Source organism: Triticum dicoccoides, chromosome 5A (genome assembly GCF_002162155.2).
Source record: "Triticum dicoccoides isolate Atlit2015 ecotype Zavitan chromosome 5A, WEW_v2.0, whole genome shotgun sequence".
Taxonomy (NCBI): Eukaryota; Viridiplantae; Streptophyta; class Magnoliopsida; order Poales; family Poaceae; genus Triticum; species Triticum dicoccoides.
This window is the reverse complement of record NC_041388.1, coordinates 330,672,120-330,691,170: the sequence shown is the minus strand read 5'-3', so window position 1 is coordinate 330,691,170 and position 19,051 is coordinate 330,672,120. Positions and strand designations below refer to the sequence as shown.

Genomic DNA, 19,051 nt, shown 5'->3' with positions numbered 1-19,051 from the left:
TGACATACTGACAATGCCATTTAAAATTGTAATCTTTCCTACTTATAAAGATTAGAGTTGGTGGTGAATTCACATGTAGGTCCAACATTCTTTTGAAATAAACACACCAGCATCCCCAAATGTGGAACTAGCAATCTTTCAAAAGAGATATAAACAAATATACTTTACTTTTTGATGTTGTTTTTAAGATAGCTTACCAGGCTTGCTGCCTGGTAACAAATATACTTTACTTACATGTGAGATCTATCATAAATAAATAAATACACTATTTTTATGTGAGACCAACTTTTTTTTGTAGAAGGCACAAATAACAAGCACAAAATTGTGGCTTCAACTCAAAATCGATCTTAATTTTAGTTTCTCTACCGTGCTCATTTAAAATTCTCTAACAATGCACGCCCCTCACCATATCTTTGATATCTTTACTAATCATAAATTATGCAACGGACACAGGATTAACGTTATTTGACCACCTCCTAAGCCAATGGCTTCCTGGCAACGCACGAGTATCATGCTGATAGGAAATCCACACGATGTGTAGGTTTCTTCACCTACATCTGCGTTTGTACTACATTTGAAGAGTTGGTTCTACATCTTTGTCCACCATCGAGACTTTGAAAAGTCAAAGTCAAGAAACCAATCGATCTAAAACAAAAGTGATGAAAATGACAAATAACTCGGTGGATAGTCCTAGTTCAGCTCAAAGCCTCCATTGCCGGCCGCATCTTCTGGTTGTGCTCTGCTCTTGCTCCACCCCCTTACTTCCAGCTATGGTTGGTACGGAGATGCTCGCGGCCGCGGCTGTGAGCCAGGTCGCCCGCAAGATCGGCGAAATCATCGGCGCCGCGCAGGGCGAGGTCACGCTGTGCTGCAGTTTCAGCGACGACCTGGAGAGCATAAAGGACACTCTGGTGTACCTAGAAGACCTGCTGAAAAATGCGGAGAGGAACTCCTTCGGAAGCGAGAGGGCGAATCTGCGGCACTGGCTCGCCCAGATCAAGTCCCTGGCCTTCGACATCGAAGACATGGTTGACGACTACTACTCTTCCAAGGAGCAGTTTGAAGGGAGCAGCAGCTATGCTCAGAAGGTAAAATAGTTTGGTCTGAGTAAATAGTTTCTTGTACGATTTGGACCAGATCTGAAGAGTTTCAACTCTTCTTCCCAGGAGTTATGATTTCGCCCACGAATTTCTGCAATAATTTCAACTCACTAACATCTTGTTATCCATGTTTGTCAATACTTGATTTTTCTAATCCAAATTCATAACATGTCTTAGTAGGTTTCCCTTTAAAAAGATATGTATTAGCAGTGCATGCCAGCAACACTGGTCGATGGCGCACATGATGCTAAGTAAATAGGCAATTTTTCGACTAATTCAATCCATAAATAGATGACCAGCATGGCATTGACAGAATTAGCAACATACTGATACTGATCTAAACGAGCACGTACTACGCAAACAGTAGACAGATCTACACATAATGCTAGTACTGCTAATACGGAAATAATCAGGAGGGATATACGTGTTATACCCTCCAGTAGGCCGTGCAGAAGCCGCCGCGGCGGTGGCGGCAGCAGCGGTGTCCTCGGCGGCCTTCTGCCGGCCTTGAGCTTCTCGGCGGCGGCACGTTTGGCGTCGGTGGACATGGTGATGATGAGGGCGACGCAGACATAGAGGAAGCAGACGAACAGCAAGCAGTCGCGTAGTCGCTATCTTTTACCATAATATGCAGTGAATGTATAGAGCTCTCAACATATAGGTCTCCAAAATCTTGAGCATGTAAACTGGAGTGGGACAAGAACATTTTGTTTTAACTTGGCCAGATAGTAAAGAATTAATCATTGAGGGGCAGTGAGAAACAAGTTCTTGTTTGCCATGGTAAGGTACTGCTTACCAAGGATCGTGGTTCTTCCACTCCTGCCATAAGAAGCAACGAATTGTTATGCGATTGCAACTTTAACCCAACATTTTGGATTTTGGTTTTGTTATGGCATGTAGCACAAGCACTTCTTATCTGCCTTTTGCTAGTCACTCTGTGATGACATTTAGCAAGCTTACAGATTTTCTTATAGCAGCAAAGATGTTGATTTTTAAGTAAAACTGCTTATAAATTTTCAGGGATCATTGTTCTGCTCACTTTCCAATCCCGTGATTTCGAAAGTTAGCATGGTTCATAAGATGAAATCCAAGAGAGAGTTGTTGCAGACAAGGCAACACTTGCCAAATCAATATCATTTCATTTCACATATTAACTCAGTGGTGGATTTTGATGAGAAGCAGACAACATCATACAGAAATAGTGACATTATTCTTTTTGGGAGAGATAGAGACTTAGAAAATCTCATGGACATTATAATGCAGAAAAGTGTCGGTGAGATTTCCATTATTTCTATAGTAGGGCCCATGGGTCTTGGGAAAACAAGCCTTGCACAGCTAGTTTTCAATGATGCCAGAACAAAGGCATTCAGCTTCAGGATATGGGTTCATGTTTCCATGGGTAATGTCAGCCTTGAAAAAATCGGGAGGGATATAGTTTCACAAACTACCGAAAGGATTGAGGGAAATATGCAATTACAATCAATTAAGAATGCCGTTCAAACCATACTTAATAAGTATAGCTGCTTAATAGTATTAGACAACTTGTGGGGTAAAGATGAAGAAGTGAATGAGCTGAAGCAGATGTTGCTCACAGGTATACAGACAGAAAGCAAGATTGTAGTGACCACCCATAGCTATAAAGTTGCTGAGTTGGTGTCTACTGTTCCACCTTACAAGTTGTCTGCATTATCTGAAGATGATTGTTTGAGTATATTCTCACAAAGGGCAATGACTGGGCGTGGTGACCCACTGTTCAGGGAATACGGAGAAGAAATTGTTAGAAGGTGTGGCGGCACACCTTTGGTTGCTAACTTTCTTGGATCTGTGGTGAATGCTCAACGACAGAGGCGTGAGATCTGGAAAGCTGCCAAGGATAAAGATATGTGGAAGATAGAGGAAGATTATCCCGAAGACAAAATTTCACCACTATTTCCATCATTCAAGATAATATATTACAATATGCCTCACGAACTAAGATTATGCTTTGTATACTGTTCAATCTTCCCTAAAGGATCTGTCATGGACAAGAAAAAACTTATTCAGCAATGGATTGCACTTGACATGATTGAGTCCAGACATGGAACCTTACCTCTTGATGTAACTGCTGAGAAGTATATTGACGAACTTAAAGCAATATATTTCCTTCAAGTTATAGGAAGGCATCAAGTAAGTTCTTTGGAGCCATACCTTTGTTATTGCTTGTTATGTTCTATACTGTGATGCATGTACAAAATGGTGAATCTGACCACGTGCATCATCAATATTCTCCGTCATTCCAGAAATCAAACAACTCACAAGGGCCATTGTTTTATTAATATTTGTAGTTTTTTTTTTGTTGTGCGGAAATATTTGTAGCTTCTCATAAGCTTTGTGCAAATGGAATTACTGCAAAGAAAGCTTGCATAGGAACATCGTGTTTTATATGATAACTGATTCGAAATTTGCGACATTACTAAGGTTGGTTACTGTGAGGACATCTGAAACCAGCACGATTAAGGCATATATCGTGCTATTGAAAGCAATAGACTTTTTAAGCCGCATGGTAAATTTAGGACAAAAAAGATGACATCATCAACAACAACAACAACAACAAAGCCTTTAGTCCCAAACAAGTTGGGGTAGGCTAGAGGTGAAACCCATAAGATCTCGCAACCAACTCATGGCTCTGGCACATGGATAGCAAGCTTCCACGCACCCCTGTCCATAGCTAGCTCTTTGGTGATACTCCAATCCTTCAGGTCTCTCTTAACAGACTCCTCCCATGTCAAATTCGGTCTACCCCGCCCTCTCTTGACATTCTCCGCACGCTTTAGCCGTTCGCTATGCACTGGAGCTTCTGGAGGCCTGCGCTGAATATGCCCAAACCATCTCCGACGATGTTGGACAAGCTTCTCCTCAATTGGTGCTACCCCAACTCTATCTCGTATATCATCATTCCAGACTCGATCCTTCCTCGTGTGGCCACACATCCATCTCAACATACGCATCTCCGCCACACCTAACTGTTGAACATGTCGCCTTTTAGTCGGCCAACACTCCGCGCCATACAACATTGCGGGTCGAACCGCCGTCCTGTAGAACTTGCCTTTTAGCTTTCGTGGCACTCTCTTGTCACAGAGAATGCCAGAAGTTTGGCGCCACTTCATCCATCCGGCTTTGATTCGATGGTTCACATCTTCATCAATACCCCCATCCTCCTGCAACATTGACCCCAAATACCGAAAGGTGTCCTTCCGAGGTACCACCTAGCCATCAAGGCTAACCTCCTCCTCCTCACACCTAGTAGTATTGAAACCGCACATCATGTACTCGGTTTTAGTTCTACTAAGCCTAAACCCTTTCGATTCCAAGGTTTGTCTCCATAACTCTAACTTCCTATTTACCCCCGTCCGACTATCGTCAACTAGCACCACATCATCCGCAAAGAGCATACACCATGGGATATCTCCTTGTATATCCCTTGTGACCTCATCCATCACCAATGCAAAAAGATAAGGGCTCAAAGCTGACCCCTGATGCAGTCCTATCTTAATCGGGAAGTCATCGGTGTCGACATCACTTGTTCGAACACTTGTCACAACATTATCATACATGTCCTTGATGAGGGTAATGTACTTTGCTGGGACTTTGTGTTTCTCCAAGGCCCACCACATGACATTCCGCGGTATCTTATCATAGGCCTTCTCCAAGTCAATGAACACCATATGCAAGTCCTTCTTTTGCTCCCTATATCTCTCCATAAGTTGTCGTACCAAGAAAATGGCTTCCATGGTCGACTTCCCAGGCATGAAACCAAACTGATTTTTGGTCACGCTTGTCATTCTTCTTAAGCGGTGCTCAATGACTCTCTCCCATAGCTTCATTGTATGGCTTATCAGCTTAATTCCACGGTAATTAGTACAACTCTGAACATCCCCCTTGTTCTTGAAGATTGGTACTAATATACTCCGTCTCCATTCTTCTGGCATCTTGTTTTCCTGAAAAATGAGGTTGAAAAGCTTGGTTAGCCATACTATCGCTATGTCCCCGAGACCTTTCCACACCTCAATGGGGATACAATCAGGGCCCATCGCCTTGCCTCCTTTCATCCTTTTTAAAGCCTCCTTCACCTCAGACTCCTGGATTCGCCGCACAAAACACATGCTGGTCTCATCAAAGGAGTCTCCCAGTTCAATGGTAGAACTCTCACTCTCCCCATTGAACAGCTTGTCGAAGTACTCCCGCCATCTATGCTTAATCTCCTCGTCCTTCACCAAGAGTTGGCCTGCTCCGTCCTTGATGCATTTGACTTGGCCAATATCCCTCGTCTTCCTCTCTCGGATCTTGGCCATCTTATAGATGCCCCTTTCACCTTCCTTCGTGCCTAACCGTTGGTAGAGGTCGTCATATGCCCGACCCCTTGCTTCACCAACAGCTCGCTTTGCGGCCTTCTTCGCCATCTTGTACTTCTCTACGTTGTCTGCACTCCTATCCAGGTATAGGCGTCTGAAGCCAAAAAAGATGACATCGATAAATTTTATTTTCTTGTTAGATTAAATCTCAAGATTATATTGATGAAGCATGATTTGGCATGAACCCCCAATAATATGCAACACAAACGTATGGTTTTAATATCTGCATCAAACGGACATGATATCAGTGTATTCAGATAAACCCTTACAAGCAAGTGTGAACTTATCTTCTGTTTATTCTTTGCTAAAATCAACTAAACATGTAACCGCACCAAGGCATGACTAAATTATGCCCAGAAATAATATTCATGAATTCCATAATAAGGTGGGAGTTTGTATATTTTTAAGTATGTAAACTAATTAACGTCCTCTACAGACTGCTGGAGAAATATTCAATGCATCAGAGGAAATGCTCTGCATGCATGATTTGGCACATGATCTTGCTAGGTCAGTTGCTGGTGAAGATATCCTTGTGATTTTGGACACGGAGAATGATCGCCATAATAGATTTTGTGATTATCGTTACGCACAGGTGTCAGCTTCAAGCTTACAGTCAATAGATAGCAAGGCTTGGCCTTCCAAGGCAAGGTCACTCATTTTCAAGACTAGTGGTACAGAATTGGAAGATGTCAGCAAAGTTTTTTCAGTTAACAAGTATCTGCGTGTTCTGGATCTCAGTGAATGTTCTGTTAATGAGATACCTGCTCCTGTTTTTCAGCTTAAACAGCTGAGGTATCTTGATGCTTCCACTTTGTCCATTACAACACTCCCTCCTCAAATTAGTAGCTTTAATAAGCTACAAGCATTGGATCTTTCAGAAACTGAACTCATGGAATTGCCATCCTTCCTCAGCAACTTAAAGGGCCTGAATTATTTGAATCTCCAAGGTTGCCAGAAACTTCAGGAATTGAAAAGCCTTGATTTGCTGCATGACTTACATTACCTAAACCTCTCATGCTGTCCTGAAGTTAGAAGCTTCCCTGAATCTATTGAAAACCTCACCAAACTTCGTTTCTTGAACCTGTCACGGTGTTCTAAGCTTCCGACATTACCTAATAGACTACTGCAATCATTTGCTAGCCTTTGTTCTCTTGTAGATCTGAACTTAAGTGGTTTCGAGTTCCAAATGCTGCCTGAGTTTTTTGGCAACATTTGTTCACTTCAATATCTGAATCTATCAGAATGTTCTAAACTTGAGGAGCTCCCCCAATCATTTGGTCAGCTTGCATATTTGAAAGCCCTAAATCTTTCATCTTGTCCTGATCTTAAAATTCTTGGTTCCTTTGAATGCCTTACTTCTCTTCAGTTTCTGAATCTCTCAAACTGCACTAGTCTTGAATATCTGCCACTGTGCCTTAAAAAGCTCCAAAATCTCGACGTTTCTGGGTGCCAGGATGGTAATCCTGTTCTAGCAGCTCTGGGAGTTCGCCATCTCACCAACTTTCATAGCAAGCTGAGCAGCTCAGATTAAGTATTGATATCTCAGAGATCATTCTGGAGGAGCCTGCGATTGGAGATCTGAAAGGAAAGAAGATATTGGCATCTGCTTCGCACTTGGATGTAGTGCCTGAAGTTATTACTAAGGTACATTCCTTGTCATGTATGTTTCCTAGATTAAACTAACAAGTGTGTACTGTTTCCTTCCAATTTGTGTTTTACAATGACCCTTGTTTTAGTTCTGCTATAGATTGAGTTCCTGAAGGGGAGCCTTGGCGCAGTGGTAAAGTTGCTGCCTTGTTAATTTAATCTGAGCTGCTCAAGTCCTTGTTAGTTCAAGTCCTGGAAACAGCCTCTTGCAGAAATGTAGGGAAAGGCTGCGTACAATAGACCCAAAGTGGTCGGACCCTTCCCCGGATCCCGCGCAAGCGGGAGCTACATGCACTGGGCTGCCCTTTTTTAAATATAGTTTGAGTTCCTGATGATATACCCAAAGTGGTCGGACCCTTCCCCAGACCCTGCGCAAGCGGGAGCTACATGCACCGGGCTGCCTTTTTTTATATAGATTGAGTTCCTGATGATGTACAAAATTATTATGCAAATTTGAACCACTGTTGTCAGTAGCAATTAAAAATGCTGAAAAAGTGACACCTTTGTGTATTTTTTAACGCCTTTGTGTTGTTGTTAGTTGTACTCAAACTGGAATTGATTTCTTCATTGAAGTAATCTCATTGGGTACCTCAACATGCATCGCAGTCACTTTCCACTAGTTCACTACATAGGTCACAGAGAATACCTAGAGGTCTGCATCTTACAAATTCAAATGGGACAGTCAATTATTTTCGATAAAATGGTGTCCTTCTAATTATTCCAATGTCCTTATTTCTTGTTGTAGCCAAATGAAGCTGGAGATACACCACTTATTCCAGGGTGCCGGTTCCCATTGTCTTCATCTCATTCTTCTTTCTTTGCATCAAGCTCAAGGGCACCGTTGGCATATTTCTCATCTTCAGATGTTTCAAAGAACAATAATTTGATGTCGAATGGAGAGATAACAGGTATATCTAATACTTTAGATAATTTTACTCACAATTCAAACATCTGAATAAGAGGTTCAGAGTCGTAGCTTTAAAATACCATAACAAGGAGGAAAGGTAACCCTCTGGTTAAAAAAAAACGGACTTGCTTACCATAACCAAGAGAAGTATAAAAGATCAATACTAGGTTAATTTATAACCATAATAACCTCATGTATGTGTCTACGTGTGAGTTTTGATAGGTACTCAATCCAATGAAAAATGCCAAGAACCTCAGGACCTCATAAAAGATGTGCTGATTACTGAAGAAAACATATGCTCATTGGACACACCGGTTCATGTGCATGAAGCGGACAACATAGAAGGCAACGATGACGGCCACATAATCAAATATAATGGAGTATATCAGCACAACATACGATGTAACGGGCCAAATCAAGGGGTTGTCGTACAGCAGTCCAACTGATTGAATGTTCTCTCAGTAAGGTGTTAATGATGTGAATTTGTCATGATCGGCCCTCTCAGCTTGGTTGGGTTTCCATGGTTATCGGTGATGAGATTGGCCATGAATCAGTGGTTAGGAGAGATTGTTGCCTAACTACGTCATGCTGCTCTGCCTGTTTTGATTATGTGTAGGCAAAGCTTGATGGTTCGGTCAGTGTGCCTGGTGAGGTGTTATTTCAAGTTTGGGTCGTGTCTTCACTACTTCTAACCCATCGAGGTTCGCCATCAATGATGTATCATCTGTTAGATGGTTGCCTGAAATGTACCTCTATTTTGATCTTTAGCAGACTAATGATTTACTCTATATAGCTTGTTGTGCTTGAGAAGAACGCTGAGTTCTCCTTCAAAACTTGATCCATAGATTTGGCAACTTGACATTGATCTCTTTCCAAAAATACGTATCAAAACCAATTGGTTAAGTAGCAAATTAATGAGTTAGCTACTTGTTATTGAGTTGAGCTATACACACTAAATCCTTCTTGTAAGTACTACCTTTGTACCAAAATAGGAGATGTTTTTGTAGGCTATATTTTGATACGGAGGAAGTACATTATTTAGCAGTTAATTTGCCCTTATAGATAACCACCTATGATATTGTATGTCTTTACATTTGAAGTTATTGATACACTATGTAGTGGTATAAATAAGAAAAACTAACAAAACAAAACCTTGAACACACGGTCGGTCAAGGACAACCGTGTAAAACCCTAACAACGGAATGTCTAGCTAAGGTAAGTATGGAGCACAAACCGATTTCACAGACCTAAAGCAGACCCAAACATAAGTGGCCCCTAAGAGCATCTACAGCCCGATTGGGCAAATACGACCCCTCAAACGGTTGCGGACGCGCCCGGGCACTGACCGGGCACGCCTCATATTTCGTCTTCCACACTCGCGTCTCTCATATTCTAAACCTCGAAATCATGCTATTCATGCAACGCTGCGTAAAACACATGATCATAGCGCAGTTCATCGGATTAGACGGAGTTCAACGGCGGACAGTGCAAATCCATACTACAAACATAGATAAAATATAAGCAGAACGAGGAAGGGCGGAGGACGCCGGGCGCTGTCGAAGTGGATCCGCCGCTGCCGGATCCGCCTTGGTCGACGACCGAACGCCTCAATACGATGCCGAGGATGACCTTCTCCACATCGTCGGGGTCCGCTTCGCGTAGCAGGCTAGACCAGTCGTCGTCGGAGCCGGAGTCCCCACCGGAGGCAGCGCTGCTTCGGTCGCCGGCCATCGGATGAGTTTGGAGGGGATCAGAAGTGGAGTGGACGGAGAGAAGAGTGAAGTGGAGTTCGGATTGACTGCGGTCTAGGGTTTTTCGGACGATGATATTTGTGGGGCAGACGTGGGCCAGGCTGGGCCAAGTCGACGTGGCGGGCGCGCCCGGACCGCCCCATATCCGCCTCATATTTTGGCTAGATATGGGGGGTGCCGGTGAGCCCGGGCGTTTGAGGCGGTTTGAGAGGCCCGTCTAGGTCCAAATTTCGTGACCGGGCAGCGACCAGGCGGCCTGTCCGGGCGTTTGAGACGGGTTTGAGGGGTCCAGTTGTAGATTCTCTAAGGTAGCGTGTGAGAGCATCTCCAGCACGGATCCTCAAAACCGGATGCAGCTATATGGACACAATTTGTCATCCAACGTGGTACCACGCCGGTCCACGAACGGGTATGGTTGTCCAAATTCCCGTAAACCGGACGCAAACCAAGGGGCTTTGCGGACGTCTGGACTGACGCAACATACGCGCGCCCCAAAACCCTCTCCGCACGAAGGGGTGGCCGCGTAGTCATGCCAGCCAGCCCGCTCCAGAGCTAACGTGACTCCACACGTCATTGATGTCGGTCAGAGCGACATGACCGGATGAGCGGGCGTGGCCGTTTCTATGCCGATGCGGCAACCAAGAAGCCTACTCCGGATGGTGCACCACATTGAAGCCGACTTCCCTTTCGTTCATCTGGTTGCGCCTATTTAAGCACGGCTCCGACGATGTCTACACCACACCGCATCACTCCTCTCCGCTCCGGCGTCGTCCACACGACACAGTGCACACTGCACCACCTCATAACGTGTTGAAGTTGTGGTTCTCTACGGCAGCATGCAGCGGCTCTGAATCTCCTTCCAGTGTAGATCTTGGCGTTGTTGTCTCTGCTCTCTGGGGCCCTCGACCTCCACGGCGGCTGGCTCCCCTGAGAACAAGGAGATCATCATCTCCTCAGGCAACGAGGAGGAGAAGTCGCCGCGCCTCCTCGCGGAGGCTGCGGTCCCGGATGAGGGGCCTGGCACGACAAGGCTGTGAATGAGGAGGTGCCGCCGAGAATGTGCACAGGCACGTCCTCCACTACCTTGGTGACCGCGACAGCAGTGGCTCCTCGTCGTCGTGGAGAATCATGGCAACTGTGGAGAGGGTGGCCATAGAGGTCAACGTTCGTGAAGTCCGACTAAGCGCTATATGTCGCGAACTCGTCGTCTGTCATAGCGGCCTCAGTGAGGACGAATGGCTTCTGATCCTTGTCGTTCGAGGAGATAGGCTCCAACTTCATGTTAGAGGGGGTCATGTACGTCGAGGGGGCCTGCAAACCGTGGGCGACGACACCATGATCCAGACCTCCTCCCGTATCGAGGAGCGCATTTGTAGCGACCCGACCTCAGACGGTCAAGTCTCTGTGCTTCAGTGTCATCCTTGGATCGGTAATGCTGACACACCCAGTACTTCGAAGGATTTATAACAGAGTAGCAATCACACACTTATTACAACGAATGTCTCAAAAGAGAACTTATTACAATAAATATGGTTTAAGGCCATCTAAATACGATAACAGCGGAAGGCTTGGAAGATAAAGCGAGTCCATCAACTCCAACGACATAGCTGAGTGCATGACAAACGACCTACGGCATCTTACTCGTCGTCTGAAAAGTCTGCAACATGATACGTTGCAGCCTGAGAACGGGTCAGCACATGGAATATGCTGACAATATAACACAGTAGAGCAATGAACAGATAAATGCTATCACTACATGCAATATGGCTGGTGGAGGCTCTATGGTTATATTGTTTTTGCGAAAAGCCAATTTTTCCCTACAACAAAGGAATATATTTTATTTAACTATCATGGTAGTTAAAATAGCATTGAGAAGGTTCCTCCAACTCAATCCCAATTAAAGTAATCATTAACCCAACAAATTAATTTAGAGTGATGGGATCAAATCAATAATTCAAGTACCAGATACTCAAGATGTCCATAACCGGGGACACGGCTAACCATGATTAGTTTATACACTCTGCAGAGGTTTGCGCACTTTTCCCCACAAGACTCGATCTCCTTCGTTGGATTTCTCGCACTACAAGGTGTTTGAGAAACGGATGACCGAGACACAGTCTTTCAGAACCATTAACTCTTTACTCTGGGTGGACCATTACACCTACTTTCCCCTACATCTGCTAGCCCATCACTGAAAGAGGTCACACAACATACTCAACTATGCCAGAACCCATAATGGCTTGTGGATGCACACAGAAGTTTCTAGCATGAATAATCTTATGATCCATTTGAGCCTGGGTGGCGGACCGTAGGATGATCACACGGGTACTCTGGGATATCCTAGCTAGGACAACACTGGATTCTCCAGGTGCCCACAAGCAATCCACCCAGATGTGTATTAAAGTTGTCACCTTAAGTTGAACCATTAATTAACAATCTCACATCTGTCATGGATACACTCAAACCCAATCCACGTCTACGAGCATAGCATAGCAATATAAGCATAACGTAGAGGTAACTCCCAAGGGTTTGATAATAAAAGGGAAATAGGTTCCTACCTCATCAACTACTTCCCAAACCCACATGTTAAGAGATCCTACTCATGCAATGTGTGAGGGTTGTAACTAACGCATAAAACTGGGTAATCAAAGGGGTATGATCAAAGTGTTACTTGCCTTGCTGACGATCTGCAATTCCTAGAGACCCGTAGTAGCACGCTTCGCACTCTGGGAATTCTATCGCAAACAAACAATAGCATACATATGCAATCAAGCAAAGATGCACGGGTAAATCTCAAATAAGATATAACCAGAAAGTTCAGCTGAAGAACTCCGGTTTGCAAAAAGAATCAAAACAAACGGAGCAACGAAACTCAAACTGCGAAAGAAACAAGATCCGATTACTAATCTGGGCTAAAGTCAAATTTTAGAGTACCAAAATCTTGTTTAAGTTGGTTAAACAGAAAGAGGGCTTCGAGACGAAGATCTAGGCGCTTGTTTCACCCGATTCAGATAAACGAGCGAAAAAATATACTAGAACAAAGATTAGGGCAGAAATCGCGATCGAAAATAATCACGGAAAAACCTTGGAAAATAAAACAAGACGAACAGGCTAATGAACGAACGTTCGTTGTCTGCGGCTAACTGACTAACAGCGTTCATTAAAATGAACGTACGGACGAACGTACGCTATTTAACCGAACCGAAAAAACCGAAACGGGACCGATCTTAAAACAAACAAAAAACGAGAGCTAGGGTTTCGAACGAAAAAACCGAGCGGCTTTCTAACGAAAACCGGCGGCGGCGGGCGGCTACCTCGGCGAGGTTCGACGGGGTCGGGGCGGCTCCGGCGGGGTTGGCGGCGGCGGCGGCGGTGAGCGGATCCGGCGGCGGTGCGGCGGAATGGGGCGGCGGTGGCTGGCGATGGCGGCGCGGCACGGAAATCAAGGCGGGGCACGACGGCTGGCTAGGGTTTCGGCGGCGGGTTTGGCGGGTCAGGTGGGCTGGCGGGGCGGCTTATAAAGGCCGGCCGGGTCAGAGTCCAGGTCAGACACGGCCCGGTTAGGTCGGTAACTTTTTTTTATAAATCCTGACATGGAAAAACAAATAAAAGAAATACTAAATAGACTCCAAAAATCCCGAAATAAATTTTCACGGTCGTCTAATAATATTTCGGACAAAGTGAACATTTAATTGGGCTCCAATGCAATTTTGAAAAACGCATATTTTTGCTAATTCCAATAAAATAACGAAAATAAAATCCAAAATAAAATACTTATTTGGTTTTAATATTTTCCTACAAATTCCATTTATTTTGGAGAAGTCATATTATCTCCTCTCATATATTTTTAATATGAAATATTTTTGGAGATAAAAAATTAATTAAAACCAAAGTGATCCTTGTTTTGATATTTGAGAAAATTCAAATATGAGAACTATGAAATCCCCAACTCTCTCCGAGGGTCCTTGAGTTGCTTAGAATTTTGAGGATCGCAAAAACGGAAATGCGATAAAATATGATATGCATGAATGACCTATGTATAACATTCCAAATTGAAAATTTGGGATGTTACAGCATTGGAACCACTTGGAGCCGTCGGACTCGCCCATCATGATCACTGGTGGTGGTGTTGTGTGGATTTGGGATAGGTGGGAAGAGGAGAGGAGGGAGTGTGGTGGTGTAGGGCTCGCGTCCACAGCCGACCAACTTAAATAGCCGGAGCAGGCGGACCGACCTACTTCATTGCTGGCAACAGTCAGAGTAGGCTTCTCGTTTGTCGTGACTATGTGAATGTTGTGTCGGTCAGCCGGTAGGCGGTTGTCCCGTCACGTCCGCTCTGACGACATGAATACATGATAGAGGGTTCTACAACAAAGAGAGTATAGTGGGGTTTTGGGCCGCGTTGTCGGAATCTGATGTGGCAAATTGTCCGGACGCTCGCAAACCATCCTAGTTTATTATAATGCACTGCGCCTAATAAATGAAGTCTCCAATGGCAACCCACAAAAGCCTCCCGCATCCGTCCACAGATAGGGGGGAGGGGGCCAGTCCGCAGACATGGATGCGTAGGCAGCCATCTAATCACAGTTGCATACATTTTCACAATAACTCGAACCAACCGGATGAAATTCATTCAAACAAGTGTGTAATTCATACAAACATGGCCAGATTTCATATAAACATACATGATTTCATATAAACATGATAGATTTCATTACAAATACATCAAAGTGGTCCTAGGCGGGCTCTGAAGTATAATTAATGCCTAATCTAAATGATCGCCGGCGTCCAGTCCCGTCTTCGGCCATCAGCCTCGAGAACTGAAGCTTCACAGTCTCCAGTTCCGCCTTGGCACTCTCCAGCTCCGCCTCCATGAGCTCTGCCTCCGGAGCCCTAGGAACTGAAGTTGTACGCCTCGACGTCACCGCGAAGCGACTAATCCGCCGAATATGCTCAGCCCACCAAGCTTGACGTCGACGGGAGGGGAGGAGCGGTGGCCTTCCTAGGACATGAGCGGTGGTGACCTACCATGCACTACTCTTCCTCGCTGCCGGTGGCGCCTGATAACCCACAAGTATAGGGGATCGCAACAGTTTTCGAGGGTAGAGTATTCGACCCAAATTTATTGATTCGACACAAGGGGAGCCAAAGAATATTCTCAAGTATTAGCAGCTGAGTTGTCAATTCAACCACACCTGGAAACTTAATATCTGCAGCAAAGTGCTTAGTAGCAAAGTAATATGATAGTAGTGGTAACGGTAGCAAAAGGTAATGATATAAAAAGTAATGTTTTGGTATTTTGTAGTGGTTGTAACAATAGCAACGGAAAAGTAAATAAGCGAAGAACAATATATGGAAAGCTCGTAGGCAATGGATCAGTGATAGAGAATTATGTCGTATGCGGTTCATCATGTAACATTCATAACCTAGGGTGACACAGAACTAGCTCCAATTCATAAATGTAATGTAGGCATGTATTCCGAATATAGTCATACGTGCTTATGGAAAAGAACTTGCATGTCATCTTTTGTCCTACCCTCCCGTGGCAGCGGGGTCCTAATGGAAACTAAGGGATATTAAGGCCTCCTTTTAATAGAGTACCGGACCAAAGCATTAACACATAGTGAATACATGAACTCCTCAAACTACGGTCATCACCGGGAGTGGTCCCGATTATTGTCACTTCGGGGTTGCCGGATCATAACACATAGTAGGTGACTATAGACTTGCAAGATAGGATCAAGAACTCTCATATATTGATGAAAACATAATAGGTTCAGATCTGAAATCATGGCACTCGGGCCCTAGTGACAAGCATTAAGCATAGCAAAGTTATAGCAACATCAATCTCAGAACATAGTGGATACTAGGGATCAAACCCTAACAAAACTAACTCGATTACATGATAAATCTCATCCAACCCATCACTGTCCAGCAAGCCTACGATGGAATTACTCATGCACGGCGGTGAGCATCATGAAATTGGTGATGGAGGATGGTTGATGATGACGATGGCGACGGATTCCCCTCTCCGGAGCCCTGAACGGACTCTAGATCAGCCCTCCCAAGAGGTTTTAGGGCTTGGCGGCGGCTCCGTATCGTAAAACGCAATGAATCCTTCTCCTTGATTTTTCTCTCTCCGAAAGTGAATATATAGAGTTGGAGTTGAGGTCGGAGGAGCTCCAGGGGGCCCACGAGGTAGGGGGCAGGCGCGCCCCCACCCTCGTGGCTAGGGTGTGGGCCCCCTGGTCTTGATCTTTTGCCAATATTTTTTATTATTTCCAAAAAGACGCTCCGTGGAGTTTCAGGTCATTCCGAGAACTTTTGTTTCTGCACATAAATAACACCATGGCAATTCTGCTGAAAACAACGTCAGTCCAGGTTAGTTCCATTCAAATCATGCAAGTTAGAGTCCAAAACAAGGGCAAAAGTGTTTGGAAAAGTAGATACGACGGAGACGTATCAAGTCCCCCAAGCTTAAACCTTTGCTTTTCCTCAAGCAATTCAGTTGACAAACTGAAAGTGATAAAGAAAAAAATTTACAAACTCTGTTTGCTCTTGTTGTTGTAAATATGTAAAGCCAGCATTCAAGTTTTCAGCAAAGATTATGAACTAACCATATTCACAATAACGCCTAGGTCTCATGTTTACTCATATCAATGGCATAATCAATTAGCGAGCAATAATAATAAATCTCGGATGACAACACTTTCTCAAAACAATCATAATATGATATAACAAGATGCTATCTCGCTAGCCCTTTCTGAGACCGCAAAACATAAATGCAGAGCACCTTTAAAGATCAAGGACTGACTAGACTTTGTATTCATGGTAAAAGAGATCCAGTCAAGTCATACTCAATGTAAACTAACAATAATGAATGCAAATGACAGCGGTGCTCTCCAACTGGTGCTTTTTAATAAGAGGATGATGACTCAACATAAAAGTAAATAGATAGGCCCTTCGCAGAGGGAAGCAGGGATTTATAGAGGTGCTAGAGCTCGGTTTTGAAATAGAGGTGAATAAAATTTTGAGCAGTATACCTTCATTGTGAACATAACAACCAAGAGATGGTGATATCTTCCATGCTACACACATTATAGGCAGTGCCCAAATAGAATGGTAATCTTTATACTCCCCCTCCACCAACAAGCATCAATCCATGGCTTGCTCGAAACAACGAGTGCCTCCAACTAACAAGAGTCACAGGGGGAGTTTTATTTGCAATTATTTTGATTTGATTTGCATAAAGCATGGGACTGGGCATGCCGGTGGCCAACCATTTTCTCGTGAGTGAGGAGCGGAGTCCACTCCTCTTGAGAATAACCCGCCTAACATGGAGAATACGGACAGCCCTAGTTGATACATGAGTTATTCGAGCATACAAAACAGGATATTTATTTGAAGGTTTAGAGTTTGGCACATACAAATTTACTTGGAACGACAGGTAGATACCGTATATAGGTAGGTATGGTGGACTCATATGGAATAACTTTGGGGTTTATGGGATTGGGTGCACAAGCAGTATTCCCGCTTAGTACAGGTGAAGGCTAGAAAGAGACTGGGAAGCGACCAGCTAGAGAGCGACAACAGTCATGAACATGCATTAAAATTAATCGACATCGAATGCAAGCATGAGTAGGATATAATGCACCATGAAAATAAATATCGTAGATGCTATGTTGATTTTGTTTCAGCTACATGCGTGAACATGTGCCAAGTCAAGCCACTCGAATCGTTCAAAATAGGATACCACCCTATCATACCACATCACAACCATTTTAATAGCATGTTAGCACGCAAGGTAAACCATTATAAGAAACTATGATCTCTAGTTGTCATTGCAAACATGTTTATTCATAATAGGCTGAATCAGGAACGATGAACTAATCATATTTATAAAAACAAGAGAGATCGAGTTCATACCAGCTTTTCTCATCTCAGTCAGCCCATCATATATCGTCATAATTGCCTTTCACTTGCACGACCGAACGATGTGGATAATAATAATAGTGCACGTGCATTGGACTAAGCTGGAATCTGCAAGCATTCAATAAACAGGAGAAGACAAGGCAATATGGGTTCTTTTGTCAGTTCAACAATAATGCATATAAGAGCCACTTCAACAATTTAATCAAGGTCTTATCCTATCGACCCCCAAAGAAAAGAAAAGAAATAAAACTATTTACACGGGAAAGCTCCCAACAAGCAAAAGAAGAACAGGAAATCTTTTTGGGTTTTCTTTTTAATTACTACTACAAGCATGGAAATTAAAACTAGCTAAAGGCTACAACTACTTTTTTGGTTTTTCTTAAGGTTTATTAAGCACACAAGAAGAAAGCATAAAAAGAGAAAATAAACTAACATGGATATTACAATGGAAAAGTATAAGCACCGACATCTAGCAATGAGTGTGTGAACATGAATATAATGTCGGTGAGAAATATGTACTCCCCCAAGCTTAGGCTGTTGGCCTAAGTTGGTCTAATGCCACGGATGGCCTGGCGGATATCCAAAGTTGTAGTTGGGGTCGTACTGAGATGCAGCAGTCATTGCATCATGGGCTGCAGCTTGGCGGCAAGCTATCTCAGCTCTCCTCTTATACTCTTCCGCCTCCTCTCTGGTTATAGAATATCTCCCTTTTGCCTGAAAGTCAAAGAAAGTAGAAGCAGGGAGAGCGACGTGATAGGTGTGTCGCCTATCAAAGATTAGTTGGTACTGGAGGAACTGATCGTTCCTCTCAACAAACTGATGATGAACCATAGCCTCATAATCCAAATAAGCAGGAGGCAACTCAATATCATCTTCACGTATGGTTATACCAAGAAAAATAGCTATGCGGGTTGCATAAATTCCACCAAAGAAATCTCCATTAAATCTATTAAGATGCAACCTACATGCAACAATGGCTCCCAAATTATAAGATTTATCTCCTAACACAGCACTCCTAAGAATACTGAGGTCAGGGACACACATGTGACATGCCTCATCTTTACCATTAATGCATCTACCTATGAAGAGAGCAAATAAATGTATAGCAGGAAAGTGAATTGTGACGCCCGGATAATTAAGCTACAGTGAACCTCCGCTAATGAAGCCACGTCACCTCGGTTACTGTTGATAAACTCACGTCAGTTCGAAACCTAGTTCGAATTTCAAATTTAAAACAAATGCAAACAATAAAAGTTTTCAAACGTTAAAACTAAAATGTTCGGAATGTGCCAATTAATGCCTAGATAATTATGGTGAAGAGAC

At 43.7% G+C, this 19,051-nt stretch overlaps 1 protein-coding gene across 3 annotated transcripts; it reads left to right on the top strand.

Moving 5' to 3' along the window:
- Positions 1-675: 675 nt before the first annotated feature.
- On the top strand, positions 676-8,017 carry LOC119301312 (putative disease resistance protein RGA3). 3 transcript variants are annotated; one of them, XM_037578264.1, is made up of 4 exons: positions 676-1,088; positions 2,121-3,266; positions 5,928-5,998; positions 6,084-6,242. In XM_037578264.1, exons 1-4 carry the CDS (start codon positions 771-773, stop codon positions 6,109-6,111), a joined length of 1,563 nt encoding a protein of 520 aa, XP_037434161.1. In that variant the 5' UTR covers positions 676-770; the 3' UTR covers positions 6,112-6,242. The 3 variants fall into 3 exon arrangements, with proteins under 3 accessions (XP_037434161.1, XP_037434159.1, XP_037434160.1); XM_037578262.1 differs by adding an exon at positions 7,884-8,017 and having other exon boundaries at positions 680-1,088; positions 5,928-7,135; XM_037578263.1 differs by adding an exon at positions 7,239-7,669 and having other exon boundaries at positions 680-1,088; positions 5,928-7,135.
- Positions 8,018-19,051: the final 11,034 nt, after the last annotated feature.